Source organism: Acinonyx jubatus, chromosome A1 (assembly GCF_027475565.1).
Source record: "Acinonyx jubatus isolate Ajub_Pintada_27869175 chromosome A1, VMU_Ajub_asm_v1.0, whole genome shotgun sequence".
In the NCBI taxonomy this organism is placed as follows: Eukaryota; Metazoa; Chordata; class Mammalia; order Carnivora; family Felidae; genus Acinonyx; species Acinonyx jubatus.
Window position 1 is genome coordinate 140,686,535 of NC_069380.1, and position 23,138 is coordinate 140,709,672.

The following is a 23,138-nucleotide window of genomic DNA, read 5'->3' on the forward strand; positions in this document are numbered from 1 at the left end:
ACCAAGTGTTGGTGAGATGTGTGGAAGAACTGGAATACTCATACAGTGCCACTGTGACTATAAAACGGAATAACCTCTCTGGAAAACAGTTTGGCAATTTGTTAAAAAGTTAAAACATATACCTTTTAGGTGACCTATCTGTTCTACTTTTAGATAGTTACCCAAGAGAAAAGGAACTTTACGTTCATGTGAAGATTTATACATGAATGTTAATACCAGCTTTATTTGTCATAGTAAAAAACTAGATTTAACTTAAAAGTCCATCAGTAGTTGAATGAATAAACAAACTGTGGTCTATACAGTGGAATACTACTCAGTGAAGAGTAATGAACTCGATACATGCAACAACACAAATGAATCTCAGAATAATTGGGTGGAGTAAAAGAAAGCAGACAAAAAAGTATATTCTGTATGATCCCATTTATGTAAAATTGTAAAATAAGAAAACTGTAGTGACAGTAAACAGTGAGTGAAATGAAGACGGAGAGATTATCCAGGTGCACAAGGAGACTTTTGGAAAATACTCATTATTTTGTTGATGTAGATTCGTGGGTATATCATATGTCAAACTTTATCAAAATGTGTATTTAAAGTATTTGCTGTTTGTTGTATAATTATAACTCAAACTGTTTAATAATTGAAAAGAAAACAAAATTTTTTTGCCATGATGTTTGTGGTACAGTTGAAAAGTGAAAGGACCAAAAATGAGGTTGGAGTTACAGTGTCATCATTGAGTATTGGAAAAAGGGTTCACGTACATTATTATGATAGCCTTTAGTGGTTGCCAGTGGTATTTTTAAAAATACTTTTATTTCTTAATGTTTAAATGTCTTTCTTCATGTGAATATAAAAGTACTGAGAAAAATGACATTTTCCTCTTTTTTCTCTTCTCCCCTCCCCCCCCCTTTTTTTTAAAGGAGTGACAGTTCATTCAGATTCTTTGTATTCTTCTTCGTCTATATTTGTCAGTTTGCTGTTCATGTACTCCAGGCTGCAGGATTTCATAATTGGGGCAACTGGTAAGCCGTTTACTTTAATTACTCTAGTTTTAATCTGTTTGTGTAGTACCTCTATATAATTTTTGGCTTCCTAAAAATAGTTAACATAGAAAAGCCAGATTATCAAAAGTAAAAATAGTAAAAAATGCAATTTAAAAAATGTCTAAGACATAACCTTTGGGCAAACCATTCTATATGAAAATTAGGTTGCCATCTTTTTTTTTTTTTTTCAAGAAACAAACGTTTTTTTCTTAAAGTTTATTTATTTAGAGAGTGAGCAGGGGAGGGGGGGAGAGAGAGAGGGAGGGAGGGAGGGAGGGAGAACTCCAAGTAGGCTCTACACTGTTAGCTTGGAGTCCATTGTGGGGGTCAAACCCACAAACTGTTGGAACATGACCTGAGCTGAAACCAAGAGCTGGATGCTTAACTGACTGAGCCACCCAGGCGCCCCTAGGTTGCCATTTTTAAAAACAGCATATTGTATCTAGTTTAAATGAAATGTATATATAACAGGTACTAAAAGGAAGAGTAAAAAGACTGAGGAGTGGTCAGAGCTGGGCCAAGGATTGTGGAGGGGAGAGGAAAGAACTTGTAGGATTTAAAGGAAAAGAATACCTGTTATGTGTAAAGCACTATTTTAGGTATATAAACATATATTTCCATACAAACACATGCATGTGAACACTTGTCTTTGAAAAATGGTATCACTGCAATGCTCACTCTGGGAGACCCTCAGAAACTGAAACTATTTGGACTCAAGCTAGGAGATAATAGCAAATTTGTATCTGTGTTCATACACTTTGGAACAATCATTCTTTGAATGAAAAAGTGGGTAGAAGAGTACACATCTCTAAAATTATCCCTCCCTCTCTTGTATTTTAATTGAGTTACATACAGTTGAGTTCTTATAAACAACACCATATACAAGACAGTTTTGCTGCACTGTACATAAACTAAAATAAGCATGTAGCTGGAGTGAATTGAGGACTTAAGTTTAGTGTGCTACCACCAAATCAGAATAGAGACTGGCAATCAGACAATTATTGGTAGCTTTGTGGATCTCCTAATGGGCATGTATACAGGTAGAGAATTTTTATAGATACCTTAAATCAGTTCTTGAAAAACGTAGCATTCGTTATCATTTATTTTTTTTTTATTAAAAAAATTTTTTTTTCAACGTTTATTTTATTTTTGGGACAGAGAGAGACAGAGCATGAGTGGGGGAGGGGCAGAGAGAGAGGGAGACACAGAATCGGAAACAGGCTCCAGGCTCTGAGCCATCAGCCCAGAGCCTGACATGGGGCTCGAACTCATGGACCGCGAGATCGTGACCTGGCTGAAGTCGGACGCTTAACCGACTGCGCCACCCAGGCGCCCCACGTTATCATTTCTAATAGTGTGTTTAGTCTTCGGCATATGAGGGAAAGAAAATGTTCTTAAATGTTTAATTAAAAAATACACAGTTTATGTTAACAGCACGTTTTTTTTTTAATTTTATGAAATTGAAGTAATTTGTTTAGTTTTTTTCAGCACAGATTCAGAAGAAAGTGTTAAAATTGAGCATAACAGAATGTGTAGTGGCTACATAGCACAGGAGACTGATAGGAAGGGGCCATACCAGATGACCCGTTTGAAGATCAACCTCATGTGATCCAGCAACTTTTTAAAAAATTAAACTGTTTATTTTGAGATAATTGCAGATTCACACAATTAGAAGAAATAAAATTCTATACCAAATTTTCCCAAGGGTAACATCTTGCAAAGCCATGGTATAATTTCGAAACAAGAATCTTGACAGTCATAAGTAGAGATAACATTTCCATCACCAGAGAATCCCTCATGTTGCCCTTTTGTAGCACATTAATTTCCCTCCTGCCCTCATCCACTTATTAACCCCAGCTATCACTAATGTGTTGTTCGTTTCTGTTATTTTGCCATTTTAAGAATGTTATTTAAATGGGGTCACTTGGGTGGCTCAGTGGTTAGGTGCCTGGCTCTTGATCTCAGCTCAGGTCTTGATCTCGGGGTTGTGAGTTCAAGCCCTGCATTGGGCTCCATGCTAGGCATGAAGCCCACTTAAAAAAAAAAAAAAAAAAAGTTGTATAAATGGCATCATGGGATAAGTAACTTTTGTCTTTTTGTGCTCAGCATAGTTCTCTGGAGATTCATCTGGGTTATTGTGTGTATCAGTAGCCATAGTTCTTTCTTTTTTATTCCTCAGTAAAACTCTGGATGTACCGCAGTTTGTTTATCCGTTCACCAGTGAAGGACTAGACTTTTCTCATTTTAGGCTATTATAAATAAAGCCTCTACAAACATTTGTGAACAGGTTTTATGTGAACATGTGTTTTCATTTCTCTGTGATAAATATCCAAGAGTATAATTGTTGGTTCATATGGAAGTTTCATGTTTAGTGATCTTTTTAAGAAACTAACAGACTGTTTTTCAGGATGACTGTACCATTTTACATTGCCACCAACAATGTATGAGTTACTCAGCTTCCACATTCTGGCCAGCATTTAGTGTTGTCACTTTTTAAAATTTTAGCTGTTTTGATAGCTGGATAGTGATATCTCACTGAGGTTATAAGTTGTATTTCTCTGGTGACTCTTGATGTTGAACATCTTTTCATGTGATCTTCCCCCCTCTTTATAGCCTCTTGATGAAACATCCTTTCATGTGTTTTGCCCATTTTCTAATTGAATTTTTTTTCTAACTGTTGAACTTTGAAAGTTCTTCATATATTCTGCATGCTAATCATTAGTTGGATATATGGTTTACAAATATTTTTTTCCATAACTAAGCAGAATTTAAAATGAACTTAAAGTAATAATGAACGCCTATACTTAAAAAGTAAAATCTGGTGGTACACACTTTAGGCTCTGGCATTTTCTATTGGGTTTGAATTTAGACTATGCCATTTATTAGCTGTATGACTGAGAAAGTTACTGAATATCTCTGATTCAGTTGCTTATGTGTATAATAGGGATTTAAAACAACATCTATCTATGGGGTGCCTGGGTGGCTCAGTCGGTTAAGTATCCGACTTCAGCTCAGGTCATGATCTTATGTTTTGTGAGTTCGAGCCCTGCGTCGGGCTCTGTGCTGACAACTCAGAGACTGAAGCCTGTTTCAGGTTCTCTGTCTCCCTCTCTGTCTGCTCCTCCTCCACTAATGCTTTGTCTCTCAAAAATAAATAAATGTTTAAAAAAAACACTTTTTTTAAAATAGCATCTAAGGGAATTGTTGTGAGAATTAAAAGAGTTAACATGAAGAATTTGAACATTGTGTGGCTTATAAGTGCTGAATATGTGTTGGTCCTTATTTTTTAAAAACCCGGCATTAATTTTTTTGTCTAATTATACATCTTTTTAAAAACATTACTTGCTAGTGGTTGGATTTCATCCCTTACTGGTCTCAACCAAAGTATTCCTGTTGGAATTATGATGATCATCATAGCAGCACTTTTCACAGCATCAGCGGTCATCTCACTAGTTATGTTTAAAAAGGTAAGTGACATTTTACATCTGTAAATTTTTATAGTTAATCTTATGTGCAGTTCTTATTTTCCCATTTTGCTTATTATTTTTTTTAATGTTTATTTGATTTTGAGAGAGAGAGAGATGAGAAAGAGAGAGAGTGTGAATCAGGGAGGGGCAGAGAGGGAGACAGAATCCAAAGCAGGCTCCAGGCTCTGAGCTGTCAGCACAAAGCCCCATGAGGGGCTTGAACTCACAAATCATTAGATTGTGACCTGAGCCGAAGTTGGATGCTTAATGACTGAGACACCTAGGTGCCCCTCCCATTTTGCTCCTAATTCAGTGTAACCTCAAGCCATTTTGTTCTTCTTGTTACAAGTGTGCTATCTGAGCATTACAATTAGAAGTTATGGATAGATAATATTGCCTCACGTTTTTAACTTACTCTAAAAAGGGAATATTTTAAAATCCTGTTATTACTTAGGGCTTCTTTCATGAAGAGTCAGCCTCATTTTGAAAATTTGGAATTGGGGTGCCTGGGTGGCTCAGTTGGTTAAGCATCTGACTTCAGCTCAGGTCATGATCTTGTGGTTCATGGGTTCGAGCCCTGTGTCAGGCTCTGTGCTGACAGCTCAGAGCCTGGAGTCTGCTTGGGATTCTGTGTCTCCCTCTCTCTCTGCCCCTCTCCTGCTTGTGCTCTGTCTCTCTTAATCTCTCAAAATTGAATAAATGTTAATTTTTTTTTTAATTTGGAATTAAAAAATACATATTCTGATTTCTTTTTTTGAATATAAAGCATATTTGCCTAATTGATAAATAGAAGTAAAAAAGTGTGGAACGTGCATTTTGTTTGTATTTGAAATTGAAAGACATGAAATGATGAGTATAAAGTAAGCTGATGATGGGTTTGGGCTGGGTTATAACATGAATTTTATTTTAGTGATTGCCCAATTATCTTAGCTGTACTTCTTTCTGTAAAATTCCCATGGCTATTTTCATAGCCTTAAAAAAATTATTACATAGAGAAATCAAAGTTATGATTTGTGTATATAAGGTTTTATTGTATCTTATATATTTTTGATATCCTATGTGTGTCCAAACATGTAGATTGTATATCATATAGAGACCCTGGGAATAACACTTATGTTTTAAGATGATAAAGAACTTTTTGGGGACTCTCATTTTAAAGACGATAATTCCTTAGAACTGTTTTTTCTTAATTTTTTACTGTCTGGTAACTTAAGAAAATGTACAAGGAAAATAGAAATAACTAACTTAAGAAATAACTAATTTAAGAACACTTTTGCACTCTTGGGGAGCCTGAGCGTCCAGCTTCAGCTCAGGAGGTCATGCGTTTGTGGGTTGGAGCCCCACATCAGGTTCTGTGCCGACAGCTCAGAGCCCAGAGCCTGCTTTGGATTCTCTGTCTCCCTTTGTCTCTACCTCTCCCCTACTTGCACTCTGTCTCTCTCTCTCTCTTTCTCAAAAATAAAATTTAAAAAGTTAAAAAAAAGAAAAACCACTTTGCACTCTTGAAATATTTTGCACATTTGCCTTTTATCCTTTTCAAAACCCTGAAGACTAGGCTGTGTTCTTTCTGTCCATATTTTGCTACTCATTTTCTCTCCTAAAAGCTGTTACTTGTTTTCTGAACTGGTCACATGTAGTATTGAATATTGAAACTCAGCTTTCCAAAGTTAATAAATCACGTATCCTTTTTGCAGTTATCTTTTTCCTTGAACTCTGCAGCTTTCTATGCTGCAGGTGGCCCCTCTTACTCAGTCTGTGTAATTGTGTTCTGATTCTCCTGCCTTTGACCTATTCTTTCTCCTTCATTCCTTTGTCCAGCTCCTAAGTACATGTGTACTTAAATGCAGTCAGCTCTCTGCTCTTTGTGCTCTATAATCTTTGTCCTTGTAAATTTCAGTCTCTCCAATTTTGGGGGTCCTTTCTCTTCTCCATTCTGGGTGACCTAGAATCTTGGAGTTGGAAGACATAATGCTTTGCATAAAAATTTAGTTGCTTCCTCAGGTGACTGTTTAGAACTCCCATTGATTGGTATCATCATGTCACAGTAATGTTTCTTCTCAGAACTAGCTCTTCTTCCAGAAGCTCTGATTCATAATCAAGAAAAATTTATTAAGACCACATATTATATGATTTCATTTACCATTAAGTGTCCCAAACAGGCAAATCTATAGAGATAGAAAGTAGGTTTGTGGTTGCCTGAGGTTGGGGGTAGGGTGGAGAGGGATTGCTGATGGTTATGAAAGTTCTTTTTGGGGTGATGAAAATTTCTAAAATTAGATTGATAGATGATCTATTCACAACACTATAAATACTAAAAACCATTAAGTTCTATCCTTTAAAAGGGTAAATTGTATATTATGCAAATTTTATCTCAGTAAAGCTGTTTTAAAAAATGAATATTTATTAAGTACCTACTGTAAATTAGGTGGTACTAAGTATTTTCTCCTATGATTCCATTAAAATTTATGTCAACACTTTGCTTTTGTCAGTGCTTTCATTACTTTTTTAGTCACTATCCTAGATAACTTTCTAAGTATCTTTTCCATCCTTTTCTTCCTTTTCATTCCCAGTCTCAGCCCAGAAATGTTTTGCAGGTCACCACACCCTCACTTCCCCCATCTTCCTTCAGTTACTATGTGAATCTAAAAAAACCCACCCAAACAACTCTGAAGATTTTTAAAGTGGACTTGGATTGGGGAATGGGATTTTGATGGTTGTGGGAACTAGGGCTAGTAGTGACCTTATACTGCTCCTGGATCCACACTTGCTTCTCTAGTGGAAGACCCATGTCTTAAGGATTGTGTCATCCTTAATTTTCTTGGGAACTTACTGTAGGTGTTACTCACTATGGCATCTGGGTACAAGCCACTCTATATATCTTATAATGCACATAGTCCGGGTACCCAGCTTGTTAGAGTTCCTCCAGGGTGAATGTGGCTTCTAGCCTTGGAATTAGAGGAGAAAGAGCTTTGGAACCATACAATTCAGGTTGAAATTCTGGTGCCTTGACTTCAAGGCGTGTGAGCTGAGGCAGGCTTCTCTAACCACTCAGTCTCAGTGTCATCACCTGTACTCTAAGCTCCTCAGGGGCAGAGGCCTAGTCTGTGTGCTTTCAGGTTTTTTTGATCACATCTGGAACAGTGACTGGCAGTGATATATGGTGGGCACTCAGAGTATTTGTTGAATGAAGGAAGGAATGGGAATAATAACTACTTCCATAGGGTTGGAGTGAGGATTAAGTGAAACAGTGAACATAAGCTGCCCAGCACAGGGCTTCTTCAGCCAAAATTAACGACTTTTTCTGGTCTTCTTGACCCCTTTATCAGTTTATATGCAGGGTGGTCTGGTTTAGTGTCTACTTTTGTTTAGTAGGTGCCTGTATCAATCTGAAAGGATTTGGCTTATGTGGTTGTGGGAGCTTGCTGAATTAGTCCGAAATCCATAGAGTGGGCAGGCAGGAAGGGTTGGAAAATCTGAAGCAGAAGATGAAGCTCCGGTGCCAGGTGAGATTTCCTCAAAGAAACCTCAGTTCTTTTCTTAAAGCCTTTCAACTGATTTGATCAGGCCTACCAGGTCAAATACTATTCTCCTTTTCTTAAAGACAACTGATTAATAATCACATCCCCAAAATACCTTCACAGCAACATCTAGATTAGGGTTTTATTAATAACTGAAGACTATAGCCTAGCACAGAAACCTGACCATCACAACATCTCTTTGGACATTTCCTTTATTATTGCAGATGCTTTATAAAACTAGAAATGTAGTAAGTTTAAAATACAGTAAATACAGTAATGGATTTTGGGGTATGTTGCAGGTTCTATTCATTTTTTAAACAACCATTTATGATCATGTGTTATGTGCCAAGTGCTGCACTGTGTATGAGCTCAAGGAGCCCACATTTTGGTGTGAAGGATAAACAAGTGAGTGGGTACCAAAATTCGGTGATTTAGTGGCTGTTTTGGGGGCAAGTACAGGGATCACAGAGGAGAGATACCTAATTAAGTTTTGGAGGTATTTTAAAGTAGTGGGGTCTTGTAAAGTGTTTCCTTGGCTGAGATATTATGATTAGCAAGAGTTATCTAAGTAAAAGAATAGGGAGAAGGAAGAGCGTAAATAGGTACCAGGTAACAGGGATACCATTTTCATATCTAGTTGCAGGAAATAACATGACATAGGGAATTAAAAGTAGCTCAGAATGGATGGAAAATCAACTTGGTGCATGAGTTGGACAGGGAGAAATGTGCGGTGTTGTTGGTGGAGGACAGGAAAAGATGAGACTACATACATCAGTTTAGTTAGATTTTGCAGGGTCTTGTAAAGTAGGAAAACTTGTTAGGTTTGGATCTTTCCCACAGAGTGGTGGTGAGCCATAGAAGTGGTTTAAAGAGGAAAGTAAAAGAATTGATGAATTGATCAATTTGAGCTTTAGAAAGATTTGTAATTTGTGTGGTGGGGACATGGTACTTGGAGAAATGAAGACAGGGAGGCAGGATAGGAAGCAGGTTAGTAATGGTGGCCAGAACTAAGGAAGCAGCAGCGTGAAGTAACTGTACTCAAGGGAATATGCACGTAGTGATTGATTGGACCTGGCCCCAGAAGCCGAGGATGAGGGAAGGCTCAAGAATGACACCCAGGTTTTTAGATGGTGGGTCATTCAGAGAGTACAGGAAGAAGAACAGATATATGGGCATTGGGGTGCCTGGCTGTCTCAGTTCATAGAGCATGTGACTCTTAATCTCAAGGTTGTGAGTTCAAGCCCCACATTGGGTATGGGGCCTACTTAAATAAAAACACATTATGTGAAAAAGATACATGGGCATCAAGTTGTTTTCAGCTTTAAATCCAGAGAATTTAAAATGATGCTGGGGCATCAAAATATAAATGCATGGTAGGCTTTTGGATCTATACGTTGGAAGCAAAGGAAAGAGCTTTAGGCTGGATTTCTAGACTTGGGAAGTATTGACTTCTTGACGTAAATGAATCCTAGAAAATGGGTATGGAATAAGATGAGTGTAGAACACTACCAACACTTAGAAATCTGCTGAAGAAAGAATGTGGAGGGAATTTTAACAATGGTTGCAGTGGGGTGTGTGGTACAGATGATTAATATGGTTGGAGTGGGAGGAAGTGTTTATTCTACAGCTGCTGTTAAACTGACTCCTGTATACAGCTCTCATAAGTGTTTGACCTACAGCTTTCTCCCCAGGAACACAGTTCTTTAAGATCCAGTGCATTAAAGGAAAAGTTGTAGAGTTGTGCTGATTGTATGCCAGGCATTGAAAAGAAATGGCTCCTTCCCAAATAAGTGTATTAGTATGGGAAATGTGTAGCATATAGGTTGACTTTTTTGTTGTTGTTGTTACTCATGGGTAAAGAAGTTACCAGTTTACACTTTTTATATGTGTCCACTGTCAGTCAATGCAATATAAGTTCCTAAACTTCTCTGAATCTCATATTCTTGTGAAATAGGAATTAAGATGAGATGATTTTCTGAATGGTTTTATGAAGTACAATAAATGGGGATAATAAAAGCTAAACTGTAATTTGAGCTCAGATTTCATACTTGTAGTAACAAGGATTTCTCTTACTTTGGGTAGAAATTGAGATCCAATAAAAACACTTGATTTGGGGGGCACCTGGGTAGCTTACGCGGTTAAACATCCAACTCTTTCAGCTCAGGTCATGATCTCATTGTGGGTTCAAGCCCCGCATAGGGCTCTGTGCTTACAGTGTAGAGCCTGCTTGAGATCCTCTCTCTCTTCTCTTTCTCTGCCTCTCACCCCCTCATGCTTTCTCACTTTCTCTCTCTAAATAAAAAACAAAACAAACAAAACGCTTAGTTTTAAATTTTCTCTTCCACACTTGGACAAAACTGGCTGTTTCCTTTGTGCGTATGTAGCCATAGTTGCTAACCACTAGGGGTCAGGCTCCTCATAAACAGTTAATGCCCTCCAAAAGTCATTGATGCACACCATTTGACTCTAGAATTGTTGCATTTTATTATGCTATTCTGTGTTTCCAGCCCCAGCTAAACGTGCTCTGTGGTATATATTTATTTCAGTTGAATACAGTTTTGAGAATTTGGTTGGCGTTCTGAAGTCTTGCATAATTGGAGTAGGTAATAGTTGCTGTATCAAGTGCCCACTATGAGTGCTATGGTATCTTTGTTTCCTTGTAGTGTCATTTTATAATTGAAATTTAAAAAAATTGAAATGCAAGAATATCTGTCATTTCAAAGATAAGGGAATAGTTCAGTTCTTAACTTTTAGAGATTTCTTTAATTTTCTCTTAGGTTGTTTCTGAAAGGTATTTTTTTAAGGTCTTTTCTCTGTAGTAAATAAATGGAATTGAGTAATAGTTTTGGACTAAGGGGGAGGTGTTTTCAGTGGGTCAAATAATAATAAATGAATGAGTCACAGGACACTGTATATCAGGGGAATCCAAAATTTTCCTTCTTTTAATTGGTATAAGAACTAGAATGGCTTAGTATGGAAGAGATAAATAGATGATACATAATTTGTAGTCCTTTTGGGACCTAGTTATAAATGACTATTTTTCCCATAAAATTTAAGAAACTGTTCATAGACATTTGTGTTCACATTAATAAACTAATTACTAACAGTGATTTTTAAAGCATTTCAAAAGCAATTTAGAATAAATTTCGCTTTAAAAAAAAAGTTTCCCTAAATGCTTGAATTGTTTTTAAAAATGCCAGTATATCTATTCTGAAAAAACTTCTCTGTGAGAGTATATAATTTGGGTATATGATCCAAAGTGGAGATGATGATGGTGATAATAATAATAATTATTGGTGTTTTATAGTAAATGCTCTATGAACATACCCAGTTATATTTAATAATGGTCTTAGGTTAAAAATGATGATTTCATTTTCTTTGAAAACCTTGCTATTGTTCACTCCTCCTTTTTTTTTTTGCTTCCTTTTTAATTTTTTTTGTTTTATTTGGATCTAGGACAGAATGCTGATAATTTAATGTACTTTTTTTTTTTAAATAGTCACATTTAGGTATACTTCTTTTGCCTTCTCTCTGCCTCTTTCTCTGAATCATCCAAGACTATAATTTTTCCTGATTAAAAATCCATTTCAGATGATTGACATGGCCTATTTTTCTTTTTCTCTTCCTCCTCCTCCTCCTCCTCCTCCTCCTCCTCCTCCTCCTCCTCCTCCTTCTCCTCCTCCTCCTCCTCCTTCTCCTCCTCCTCCTCCTTCTCCTCCTCCTCTTCCTCCTTCTCCTCCTCCTCCTCCTTCTCCTCCTCCTCCTCCTTCTCCTCCTCCTCCTCCTTCTCCTCCTCCTCCTCCTCCTCCTTCTCCTCCTCCTCCTCCTCCTCCTTTTTCTTTTTCTTTTTCTTTTTCCTTTTCCTTTTCCTTTTCCTTTTCTTTTTCTTTTTCTTTTTCTTTTTCTTTTTCTTTTTCTTTTTCTTTTTCTTTTTCTTTTTCTTTTTCTTTTTCTTTTTCTTTTCGAGAGGAGAGTGAACATGTGCATGTGCAAGCAGGGAGAGGGAGAGAGAGAATCTTAAGCAGACTCCACACTCTGTGGAGCCTGAGGTGGTGCTCAGTCTCATGACCGTGAGATCATGACCAGGCGAAATCAATCAAGAGTCAGATGCTTAACCAACTAGGCCACACAGGTGCCCCAAGAATAATAATATTTGTTAAACAGTATGTTGGGGACATTGAAATTTTTTCTGCTCTAAATACTTTTTATTTTTTTTTATTAACTGAATTATAGCAGTAGACAGTACTATATTGGTTTTAGATGTACAACATTGTGATTTGACATTTATAAATTACATCATGAAATAATTTCCATAAGTATAGTTACCATCTGTCACCATTCAAGGCTACACAATATTATTGACTGTATTCCCTATACAGTACTTTACATCCCTGTGACTTATTTATTTTGTACCTGGAAGTTTGTACCTCTTAATCCCCTTCCCCTATTTTGCCCATCCCTCCACTTCTGTATCCCCACCCCCAGCAGCCATCAGTTTGTGCTCTGTATTTATGAGTCTCTTTCAGGTTTTTTGTTGTTGTTGTTTGCTCATTTGTTTTTTAGAGTTTGCATATAAGTGACATCATGTGGTATTTGTCTTCCTCTGACTTATTTCACTTAGCATAATACCTCCTAGGTCTGTCCATGTTATTGCAAATGGCAAGATGTCATTCTTTTTTTTTTTTTTTTGGCTGAGTAATAGTGCATTGTGTATGTGTATGTATGTGTGTGTGTGTGTATATATATATATATACATTATCTTCTTCTTTATCCATTCATCTTTCAGCAGACACTCAAATTTCTTCTTTATGTTGCCTAACATAAATAATGCTGCAAGAAACATAAGCGTGTGTATTTCTTTTCAAATTAGTGTTTTTGTTTTCCTTGGAAAAACCCAGAAATGGAGTGACTATATCATATGGTACTTCTATTTTTACTTTCTTGAGAAACTTCCATACTGTTTTCCCATAGTTGCTACACCAATTTACATACACACAAACAGTGCAGGAAGGTTCCCCCTTCCTCACATTTTTGCCAACACTTGTTATTTCTTATCTTTTTGATGGTAGCTATTTTGACTGGTTTGAGGTGATACTTCATTGTGGTTTTGATTTCCATTTCCCTGACGATTAGTGATATTGAGAGCATCTTTTCATGTGGATATTGGCCATCTTTGTGTTGTCTTTGGGAAAGGGTCTATTTAGGTTCTTCTGCCCATTTTTTAATTGGATTGTTTCTTTGGTGTTGAGTTGTATTGATTCTTTATGTATTTTGGATCTTAATCCCTTATCATAGATAATTTGCAGATATGTTCTCCCATTCAGTAGGTTTCCTTTTCATTTTACTGGTGGTTTCCTTCACTGTGTGGAAAAAGCTTTTTAGTTGGATGTAGTCCTAATTGTTTTGTTTTTGCTTTTGTTGCACTTGATTAAGGGGACATATCCAAAAAAATATTGCTAAGGTTAATGTCCATGAGTTTACTTCCTGTGTTTTCTTTCACAAGTTTATGCCTTCAGGTCTTAGGTTATGTGTTTAATCCATTTTGAATTTATTTTTGTATGTGGTGTAAGAAAGTGGTCCACTTTTATTTTTTTTTTGCATGTAGCTGTTCAGTTTTGCCAACACTATCAAAGAGACTGGTCTTTTCCCCTGTGTAAATTCTTGCCTCCTTTGTCACAGATTAATTAACCATGTAAACATGGGACTATTTTGGGGCTTTGTGTGGTGTTCCATTATTCAGTGTTTCTTTTTGTGCCAGTACCATACTGTTTTGATTACTATAGTTTTGTAGTATAGTTTGAAATATGGAATTGTGATGCTTGTGATAGCTCTGTTTTTCTTTTTCAAGATTGCTTCGGTATTTGGGGTCTTTTGTAGTTCTGTACAGATTTTAGGATTATCTTAATTCTGCAAAAAATACTATTGGTATTGAATCTTTAGATTGCTTTGGATAGGTTCAACATTTTAACAATATTCTTTGAATCCATGAACATGGTATATCTTTCCATTTGTATGAACTTATTTCATCATTGTCTTAAAGTTTTCACTAGATGGGTCTTTCACCTCTTTGGTTAAACTTATTTCTAGGTATTTTTTTTTTCTTCTTTGATGTCACTATAAATAAGATTGTATTCTTAATTTCTCTTTCTGCTAGTTTATTATTAGTGTAGAGAAATGCAACACATTTCCATAATTAATTGCAATTCATTTAGTCTAACAGTTTTTGGTGGCGTCTTTAGGGTTTTCTGTATATATTATGTTATCTGCAAATAGTGACAGAGTTACTTCCTCCTTAATAATGTGGATACCTTTTATTTCTTTTTCTTGCCTGATTTTTGTGGCTAGGACTTCGAGTACTATGTTGAATAAAAAAAGCAAGAGTGGACATCCTGTCTTGTACCTTAGAGGAAAAGCTTTCAGCTTTTCACCCCTAAGTCTGATGTTAGCTGTGTGTTTGTCATATATGGCCTTTGTTATGTTGAGGTAACATAACATGTTATGTTCCCTCTATATCCTATTTCTTGAGAGTTTTTGTCATGGAAGGATGTTGAATTTTGTAAAGTGGTTTCTCTGCATCTATTGAGATGATCATGTGATTTTTTTATCTTCATTTTGCTAATCTGGTATATTGTGTTGATTGATTTGCGGTTATTGAACCATCTCTCATCTCTGGAATAAATTTCACCTGGTCATGGTGAATGATCCTTTAATATATTACTGAATTTGGTTTGCTAAATTTTTTTTAGGATTTTTGCATCTGTGTTCATTAGGATTATTGACCTGTAATTTTCTATTTTTGTAGTACCTTTGGTTTTGATATCAGACTAATGCTGGCCTCATAGAATGAATTTGGAAACATTTCTTCTCTTCAACTTTTTGGGTTAGTTTGAGAAGAATAGGCATTAGCTCTTTAAATATTTGGTAGAATTCCCTTGTGAAGCCATCTAGTCCTCAGCTTTTGTTTATTGGGAGTTTTTTTTTTTTTTAATTATTCAGTTTCATTGCTAGTAATCAGTCTGATGAGATTTTCTATTTCTTCCTGATTTTGTCTCGGATGACTGTATGTTTTTAGGAATTTATCCATTTTCATTTAGATAGTCCAATTTGTTGGCATATAATTTTTCATAGTAGTCTCTTGTAATCCTTTGTATTTCTGTGGTTGTAATTTGTCCTCTTTTATTTCTGATTTTATTTATTTGAGCCCTCTTTTTTGCTTGATAGGTCTGGTAAAGATTTTATCATTTGTATTTATCTTTGCAAAGAACCAGTTCTGAGTTTCCTTAATTTATTTTTGTCTATTTCCAATCTGATCTGTATTATTTCTTTTATTATTTCTACTAACTTTGGGCTTTATTTTTTAGTGCCTTTAGGTGTAAGATTAGATTGAGACTTTTCTTGTTTCCTTGAGGTGGGCTTTTCTTAGATCTTCTTTTGCTTTGTCTCAAAGATGTTGAACTGTTGGTTTCCATTTTCATTTGTGTGAATGTATTTTTTTAATTTTCTCTCATTTCTTTGTTGACCCATTGGTTGGTTGGTAGCATGTTGTTTAGCCTTGATGTATTTGTGTGGTGTTTTTTTTCCAGTTTTTTTTTTTTGTAATTGATTTACAGTTTAATACCATTGTGGATCAGAAAAGATACTTGATAGAATTTCAGTCTTCTTAAATTTATTGAAGCTTGTTTTATGGCCGAATATATGATCTGTCCTGGAGAATATTCTGTGTGTACTCAAAAAGAACGTGTGGTCTGCTGTTTTTGGATGCAGTGTTCTGTGTATATATCTGTTAAGTATATCTAGCCTGATGTGTCCTTCAAAGCTACTGCTTCCTTGATTGATTTTCTGCCTGAGTGATCTATTGATGTAAGTGGTATGTTAAAGTTTCCTAGTATGTTCACTTGTAAACTGGCCTGTGAAGGTAATTGCAAACTAAGCAATTTTCTTTGTAACATAGGTACAGTGTGTTAGATTAGTAGTGTACCTCTTTGGTAACTTTTTTTTTTTTAATAGGATAATTGTGAGCCATTTGTTTAAATGGCTAAAAAAAATAAAAGAAAAAATAAACAAGTAATTATTCAGTGGCTTTTACTGCAGGTTATTATGTCTTTTTTTTTTTTTTAAGTAAGCTTTACACCCACTATGTCACTTGAACTCATGACCCCAAGGTCAAAAGTTGCATGCTCTACTGACTAAGCCAGCCACGTACCCCAGCAAGTCACTATATCTTATAGGTGATATAATAATGAGTAGAAATTAGCTCTTCCCCTCAAGGAACCAAAAGCACATGGGGTATAAGACATGTAGATAACTCCTACAAAAGAAAAGGCACACTAGACATCCCTAAAAGATGTACTGGAGGTGCTCACAACAGGGAGAGTCACAGTTAGATCAAGCAGAAAGAGGACAGTGGTATTTGAGATAGGCTGCAGAGGATGAACAGGATTTCAATAGTGTGAAAAGAGAGTATTAATTCAAGAGGTGACAGAAGGGGTATCTGACCCAGATCTATGGGCAGTTCACAGATGGTTTATAGGAAATGTTTAATTGAAAACATTAGGCTAAGAGATCCCTAAGTTTAAAAAAAAAAAAAACTCACAACAAGAATAAAAATTTCAGAAATTTGTTTTTTCCCAGGTTTTAAAAAAAGTTAAAGTGATTTTTATGTAACAGGCAACTTATATTAATAAAAACATTTCTTGAAATCATATTCTCTAAGCTTTAATGGAAATATATGTTTGGATTATTTTGTTTAAAGTACCATGAGCCTTTAATTTCCATAGTATACAATTTTTTGTGTCATATACTACCACAGTATACACTAACATATGTTTGAAGATACATTAAGAAAGCAAGATACCCTTCTGGAGTTGCATCTCGGCTGTGACTCTTCTCCAGATACTTAAAAATTAATTTTAATTTTTACTAGAGTAACACATTTACATAACTCTCATTTTATCCTTAGGAAAAATGTGAGAGATAGGACAACAAATATTCTTGTTTCATGGGAAGTAAACTTGAGGTTTTGAGTGGTGACCAGCCTGGTAGAAAGCAGTGGAATCAGTAGATGGCAAATCTACTGTTCTGTGTTACTCCTAGAACTAAATATTTAGGTTGATGTTCTCATAACTAGAAGAGATAGAAAGTATTTAAGTTGTTTAGTTTTTTTTAATTGTAATATTTTACCTTAAAGTTTTGTCCCTGATGTCGTAAGGAATGTGAGCTATCAGTAGATAACACTATGAAACATAGCAGGAAATTGATGACTTTTTTGAGATGGTAATCCTTAGAATTAGCCTGTCATGTTGCTGGAGCACTGGTAAAAAGAATCCCCGTTTTCACATGGTTTTATAATGGATTTCATACAGTATTTGAGCATTATGCACGGAGTACGCATGTGTAGTCTCTTCCCTCTAGGTGGCTCTCTGAGTCTATATAGATTTGGACTACTGAGAAGTGTATGTTGTTCGTACCTTTATTTTGCCTTCCTGCTCTGTGGGGCTGTGCGTGACATTTTTAAGTAATTAAATATGAAGTCCATGAATACGTAACATCAGGCACTCAATTTAAAACAAATTTGGAAAAGGAAATAACAAAGCAAGTTAGAACAAACATTTGTTGATTATATGCTCATAAACTTGGGGGGAAGGGAGAAGACACAAGTGAATCTGTAATTATATTGTATGATGACAGAGTCTAGTAAGTAGCCAAGGTTTATTAGATTTCTATCATAAACTTCATTTTCTTGGTCCTAATTATATGTATTCATTGCTTTGAGATAATTTTCTTGAACATAGGAGTAGTAATTTATCTGTATCTTTAATGTTCCATAGAAAAATTGGTTTTAAAAAGGGAATAAAAATAATTACATGAAGAAATGGTTTTGAACACGTTGGCCAAAATTACAACAGTAAATGATCATGTAATAGAATGACGTTTCACAGACTGTGCGAATGTGAAGATTAATTTTTCAGATCCCTTGATGTTTATAAGTGAGGATCAACAATTTTGTTTGGAACCATTTTTGTGTGTCATAATAGCAAATTTGAATAATGCATAAAGATTATCTCTTGGAGAGAAAGAAATGAATACAAAAGAGGTAAAATACAGTGTTCAGTTAACCAACACATGAAAAAGTCATTTTCTCATCATTCTCTCAAAATATTAAAGGAATTAAATTATGATAGTGCTATAGTACGAGAAGAAAACAATTTTAGGGTTTGCCTAAAGTGTACTTGTCAGTGCTCTCATTTTCTTCCTGACCCTTTTACACCTTGTTCCACTGTAATATGACATTTGCTTTCATCACTGTGTCAGAAGAATTCAGGGCTGCCTGGGTATTTTTATCTCCTACCCGGAGCAGCTCTTCATTCCTTAACATGGCTTTCTTCCCTTGGCATCTGTGAAAAAGTCCCTGGCTTTTCCCATTCCTCTCTTTAATTGTTCCTTATTGTCGTGGGTACCTCTTAAATATTGGTATCTTAACAGACTTTGATATTTGACTCTTTCCTTTTTTCTCCATGGACCATTTCATTTATGTCAGAGTTGCAGTTACCATTTATGTGCCATTGCTTTTCAAGTCCATGTCCCTAGCCTATTCCTCTTTTGAACTCCAAATCAAATCTTCACCTGCCTGCTGCCTGCTGTGCTAGGTATGAATGTTTTGAACTTAGTGTCTCCTTTCCCCTCTAAACCAACCTATCTTACCTCTTCTCTGTCTTCTTGAAACAGTTTCCCAGTATCCAAGTTTGACTTGAAAGTCTTTGACTCATTCAAAGAAAGTTCCCTTTCTTTCTCTTCCTCCCTCCCCCCAAGTTTGTAGACATGTAATAAATAAATATTCTAATTTGCTTTATTTCCTTTCCCAAATGTATATAAATTGGCTGATGTTATGTATTGTTGCACTTTGTAGTTTATGCATCTCGTAACATATGCTAATAGAGTGTTTTTGAACCTTGCTCTTGAAAAGAAGTCCCAAAGATTTAAGTGATAAATCAATATGGGCAGACACTTTCCAGAAGTTTTTCCTTTCCCAAAATTTCTCAGAAGTAAATCCTTTAGGACTTGACCATACACAAAAAGTAAAATGGTACACAGAGTGAAAGAGGACAGCAAAAGTATCTTTAAGGACCTATGTATTCCTTGGTATATTAAATGATGAAATGATAATCATTTGATTATAATAGGGGTAGTGGTGTATATGTAGCCAACATGAAAATTGATAAGGCATTACTCTGAATTGTCTAAGGTGGTAAGTTAATGTATTAATGTCTGAATGTCTCTTGTTATGTTTAAACCATTCTCTGTAATATCTTAAAAAGTAGGTATAGCAGGAAAAATAGCTTTTTGCATTTGGTTAAGAAGTTTTAAAAATTATTGTTGGTTTGCATAAGCATAACTATCTCTTCTGCATTGGGAGTAAAGTGGAAGACAATGTTAGGAAAATATTTAAATACAGTATTGTATGTCACTGTGGTGGCTGATATTCTTGACCTTAGGAATCATGGCTAGAATCTAGTCCTTTTATGTCTGGGTAATGTCAAGATTAATTGAAGAGTTGCTGAAAATGAGTGTGTAGATTACCACTTAACTTGTCCCACTTTTTTGTGCCTCCGTAGGTACATGGACTATACCGCACAACAGGTGCTAGTTTTGAGAAGGCCCAACAAGAATTTGCAACAGGTGTGATGTCCAACAAAACTGTCCAGACTGCAGCTGCAAATGCAGCTTCAAGTGCAGCAACTAGTGCGGCTCAGAACGCTTTCAAGGGTAACCAGATGTAGAGAACCCTCCAACAGTACACTGGTACCTTCTGACTGTACTTTTTCTCCAGTTACTGTACTCTATAAATATTTTTATGTTCAAAACACAGTACACACAGCATGTATATTTCCTGTTCACTTGTGCATGGGCTAAAACCAGAAAAACTTCCTTGTCTTATTTGCCTATTAGTTTCTTAATATTTTGGTGCCCCTTGCAGAAAAAAATATCACATGCTAAATAAATATTCTCCATATTTTTTGGGGGATGAATGTTCAGCAAATTATTTCAGTGGTGACACACTGAAATTAATATGGTACTTATGATTAAAAACGCATTTAGTACTAGCTGCAGTCATTCTTTCAAAAATCTTAGACTTAAGGATTACATATTGGAACATTAAAGTGATGCTTCATTCCATTTTCCCCATTTATACTGAAAGAAATAGGCCATCAGGGACTTAGGGATTTTAAAATTGGCTTGCTTTTTAGCAGTTTTAGTCACCAGTGAAGAGCCTGTGTGCATTTCGTAGTAGATGATGTAAATTTTATCCTTTTCTTTTTGTTTTATTTTTATAGAGTAGTTGATATTTTCATACCAATCTCTGATCTTGCATGGGCACCACATTTCTTAAAAGAATTAGTATTTTGGCTTTTGCACTGCTTATGGTTGTAGGATTGCAGAGTTGCTGGTAGAATCAAAGAAGAGATTTTCTGCAATAGTTTCTGTTAAATAAAAATTTATTGGGATGCAATATGAGAACATAATATGCAGTGCATCATCCAAAAAAGGGTAGATAATCAGTGGAATAGAATGTAGTGATGATAATACTGTTTTTTGTTTTTGTTTTTTAATTTTCAGTATCCGTATCATAGTAGAATATTACTGTATGGAAACTTTGGTATATTCTTGTGGTTACTCATTTTAACTGAACTGAGATTGTGTTTGGCAGCTCTTTTTTGGGGAGTGTGTGTGTATAATTTTTAACAGAGGTATTAAAGTCTAGGCTAACTCCTTGTCCAAAAAGAACATACAGTATTTCAGGGATTTTTCTTTTAGCCTCTCATCTGTAGTGGGATTAAAAAGAAAAAGATGCTGTTGTTTCACATATACTTGAATTCCTAATGCACCTCAGTCTTTGAACTTTTGACACAGACTGAATACATTAAAATTTTTCAGCAATAGAAAAAAATGAAACATAAAACTTGCATCAAGCAAGAAAATACAAATACAGTTAAATGCATTAATTGTGACTATGACCATGTTGAAATTGTTACTATGCAGCTTAGGAGTTCATTCTTAGAGTATACTTGATTTGAAACTTTGAATCATTTTTAATACTGATTTAATGACTCAAAGACCTTTGAAAGTCATTATACTGTGTTTTGGAAGTCATTAGCTAATTTAAGATTACAGAATAATCAGTAATGATCTATTCAACTTGATTTTAAGTAAGGATAGTCTATTGGGTTAAATTATTTGAGACTGCAGATCTTTTTTAAAAATAAGAATCAGATGGGTATAAATAGTTAAATCACTTGCATTCTTTTCCCCAAATCTGGAGGTAAATGAATTTCATACTGAGGGTGGGATGATGAGTTCTCACTATTTATAAGGGAAGCTTTGCGTGATAATAGATAACATGGATCCATCTAGATGGTGTTTACATTTGATTTATTTGGGATTTATTGAAATAATATACTTGGAAGATATTTCTTTTATTATGATTAAAATAGGTTTCAGAAAATGAATTTAAAACTGTTTTTATGAATATTTATGATTAGTAATAATCTCCCTACTTTGTCAAACAAATAAGCCAGTTCAAGTTCTTTAGATTCTATAATCTTACTGAAAATCTATTTTATCACAGTGTGCTTTACTGAGTGTGTATTTTACAAACATTCAAAACATTAACCACAAAATACAAGAGGAGCTCTTATGTTTATCATTAATTTATATCTCAAGTCCATTTCTTTTTTTCTTTTAACTACAAATGAATATAGAGACTTGAAAAATACTGACATACTTCCCTTTAAGAATAGGAATTATCTCTATTTTGTAGAAATCCCCAAAGGTAGCATTGTTAAATAGCAAATAATTAAAACCAACAGTACCTTTTTTGTGTGTGGATGGGGAGAATGTTTTAAGATCCAGTTACTTGGGTTAATACAAACTTATGAGAGAAAATTGTTTTTTAAAAACCTAAATGTGGATTAAAATGATGGCAATACTAACGGTTTGATAAGGTATAGGGATTTTAAATTCTTAGATTCTCTATTCTCCTAACAATAGTTGGTAAATGGTCACATTTTCCAGCAAAAGACTGGCATTTGTTAATGTATACTAATGTGACCCACCCAGTATCACAGTCATGAAATGGTCTTCATGTTGTAAGCATTCATGTCATTTTTCAGTTTGCAATATTAAGTTGTGGCTGTTTTCCTTCAAACTAAAATTTGAACACTGGAAAATCCTTGCTCAGTGATTTGTAATTTGGGACTTGGATTATTTATCTAGGGATGTTTGTATATTTTGTCAGTGAGTAATATTGCGCTGCCATCATGATGAGTGTCATGGTTCTTTATAAATGCCCTCCATCTGTCCCTCTAATGTTGCATGTTTTCAGTGGTTTGGAAGTTTTGTATATTTATTGTATTAACACAGAGTGTCATAAAATAAAATGCTGTTTACTGGATGTTAGTTTGTCTAATTTTAAACATTATATTAGCATTTCAGAGGTAGAGATTATGCTGTCAGTTTAATGTATATAGATATTTCACATTTGATTTTTAAAGAATCTCTGTAATTCTAACCTGTGCTGAAAAAATAAATAACATAAAAGACTTTGTTAAAAACTCTCAGCAACACAAAATGACCATTTTTCTGTTGCATTAGACTTTTAGGTGGTGGAACATGGACTTCACTCATATTTTGATCACTCTAAGGTCAAAATACACATACTGTCTAGAAGTTAGTAAGATTCAAAATGGAAACCCTGTTTTGTGGCTCAGGTTTTTCCTTGTAGGTTAAAATGGATGCCTCTGTACTAGTATTGTATTGATTAGATTGAACTTGTGTTCTGTTTCCTAACCTAGCTACCTTTGTTTTATGTGCCGATGAAAGTATCTATTTGTGTATTGTTGGATTTTTCACTTGGTTATCTAAGGAGGATGTAAAAATCTAAAATGTTCATGGTGAATCTTATTCTGAGAAATACATGTTAAAATAGGAACAGCATTTTCAATTTTCTGGGTGTTACCTAAAAAGTGAGTTTGGATTTTCATTGGATATACTGTCTTCTATAAATCTTGTTGAGATAATATATAGTTCATGTTTTAGAGGGGATTTATGTTAAATTG

At 35.1% G+C, this 23,138-nt stretch overlaps 1 protein-coding gene across 2 annotated transcripts in view; it reads left to right on the forward strand.

The window, feature by feature from the left end:
* The window catches only part of SCAMP1 (secretory carrier membrane protein 1), a 127,431-nt gene extending 104,957 nt beyond the window's left edge, over positions 1–22,474 (forward strand). For both annotated transcript variants that reach the window (XM_027039461.2, XM_027039469.2), the window contains 3 exons: positions 918–1,019; positions 4,390–4,507; positions 19,638–22,474. In XM_027039461.2, coding sequence (XP_026895262.1) covers positions 918–1,019; positions 4,390–4,507; positions 19,638–19,802 — 385 coding nt within the window. In that variant the 3' untranslated portion in view covers positions 19,803–22,474. The remainder of the gene's footprint in view (positions 1–917; positions 1,020–4,389; positions 4,508–19,637) is intronic.
* The last annotated feature ends 664 nt before the right edge of the window (positions 22,475–23,138 follow it).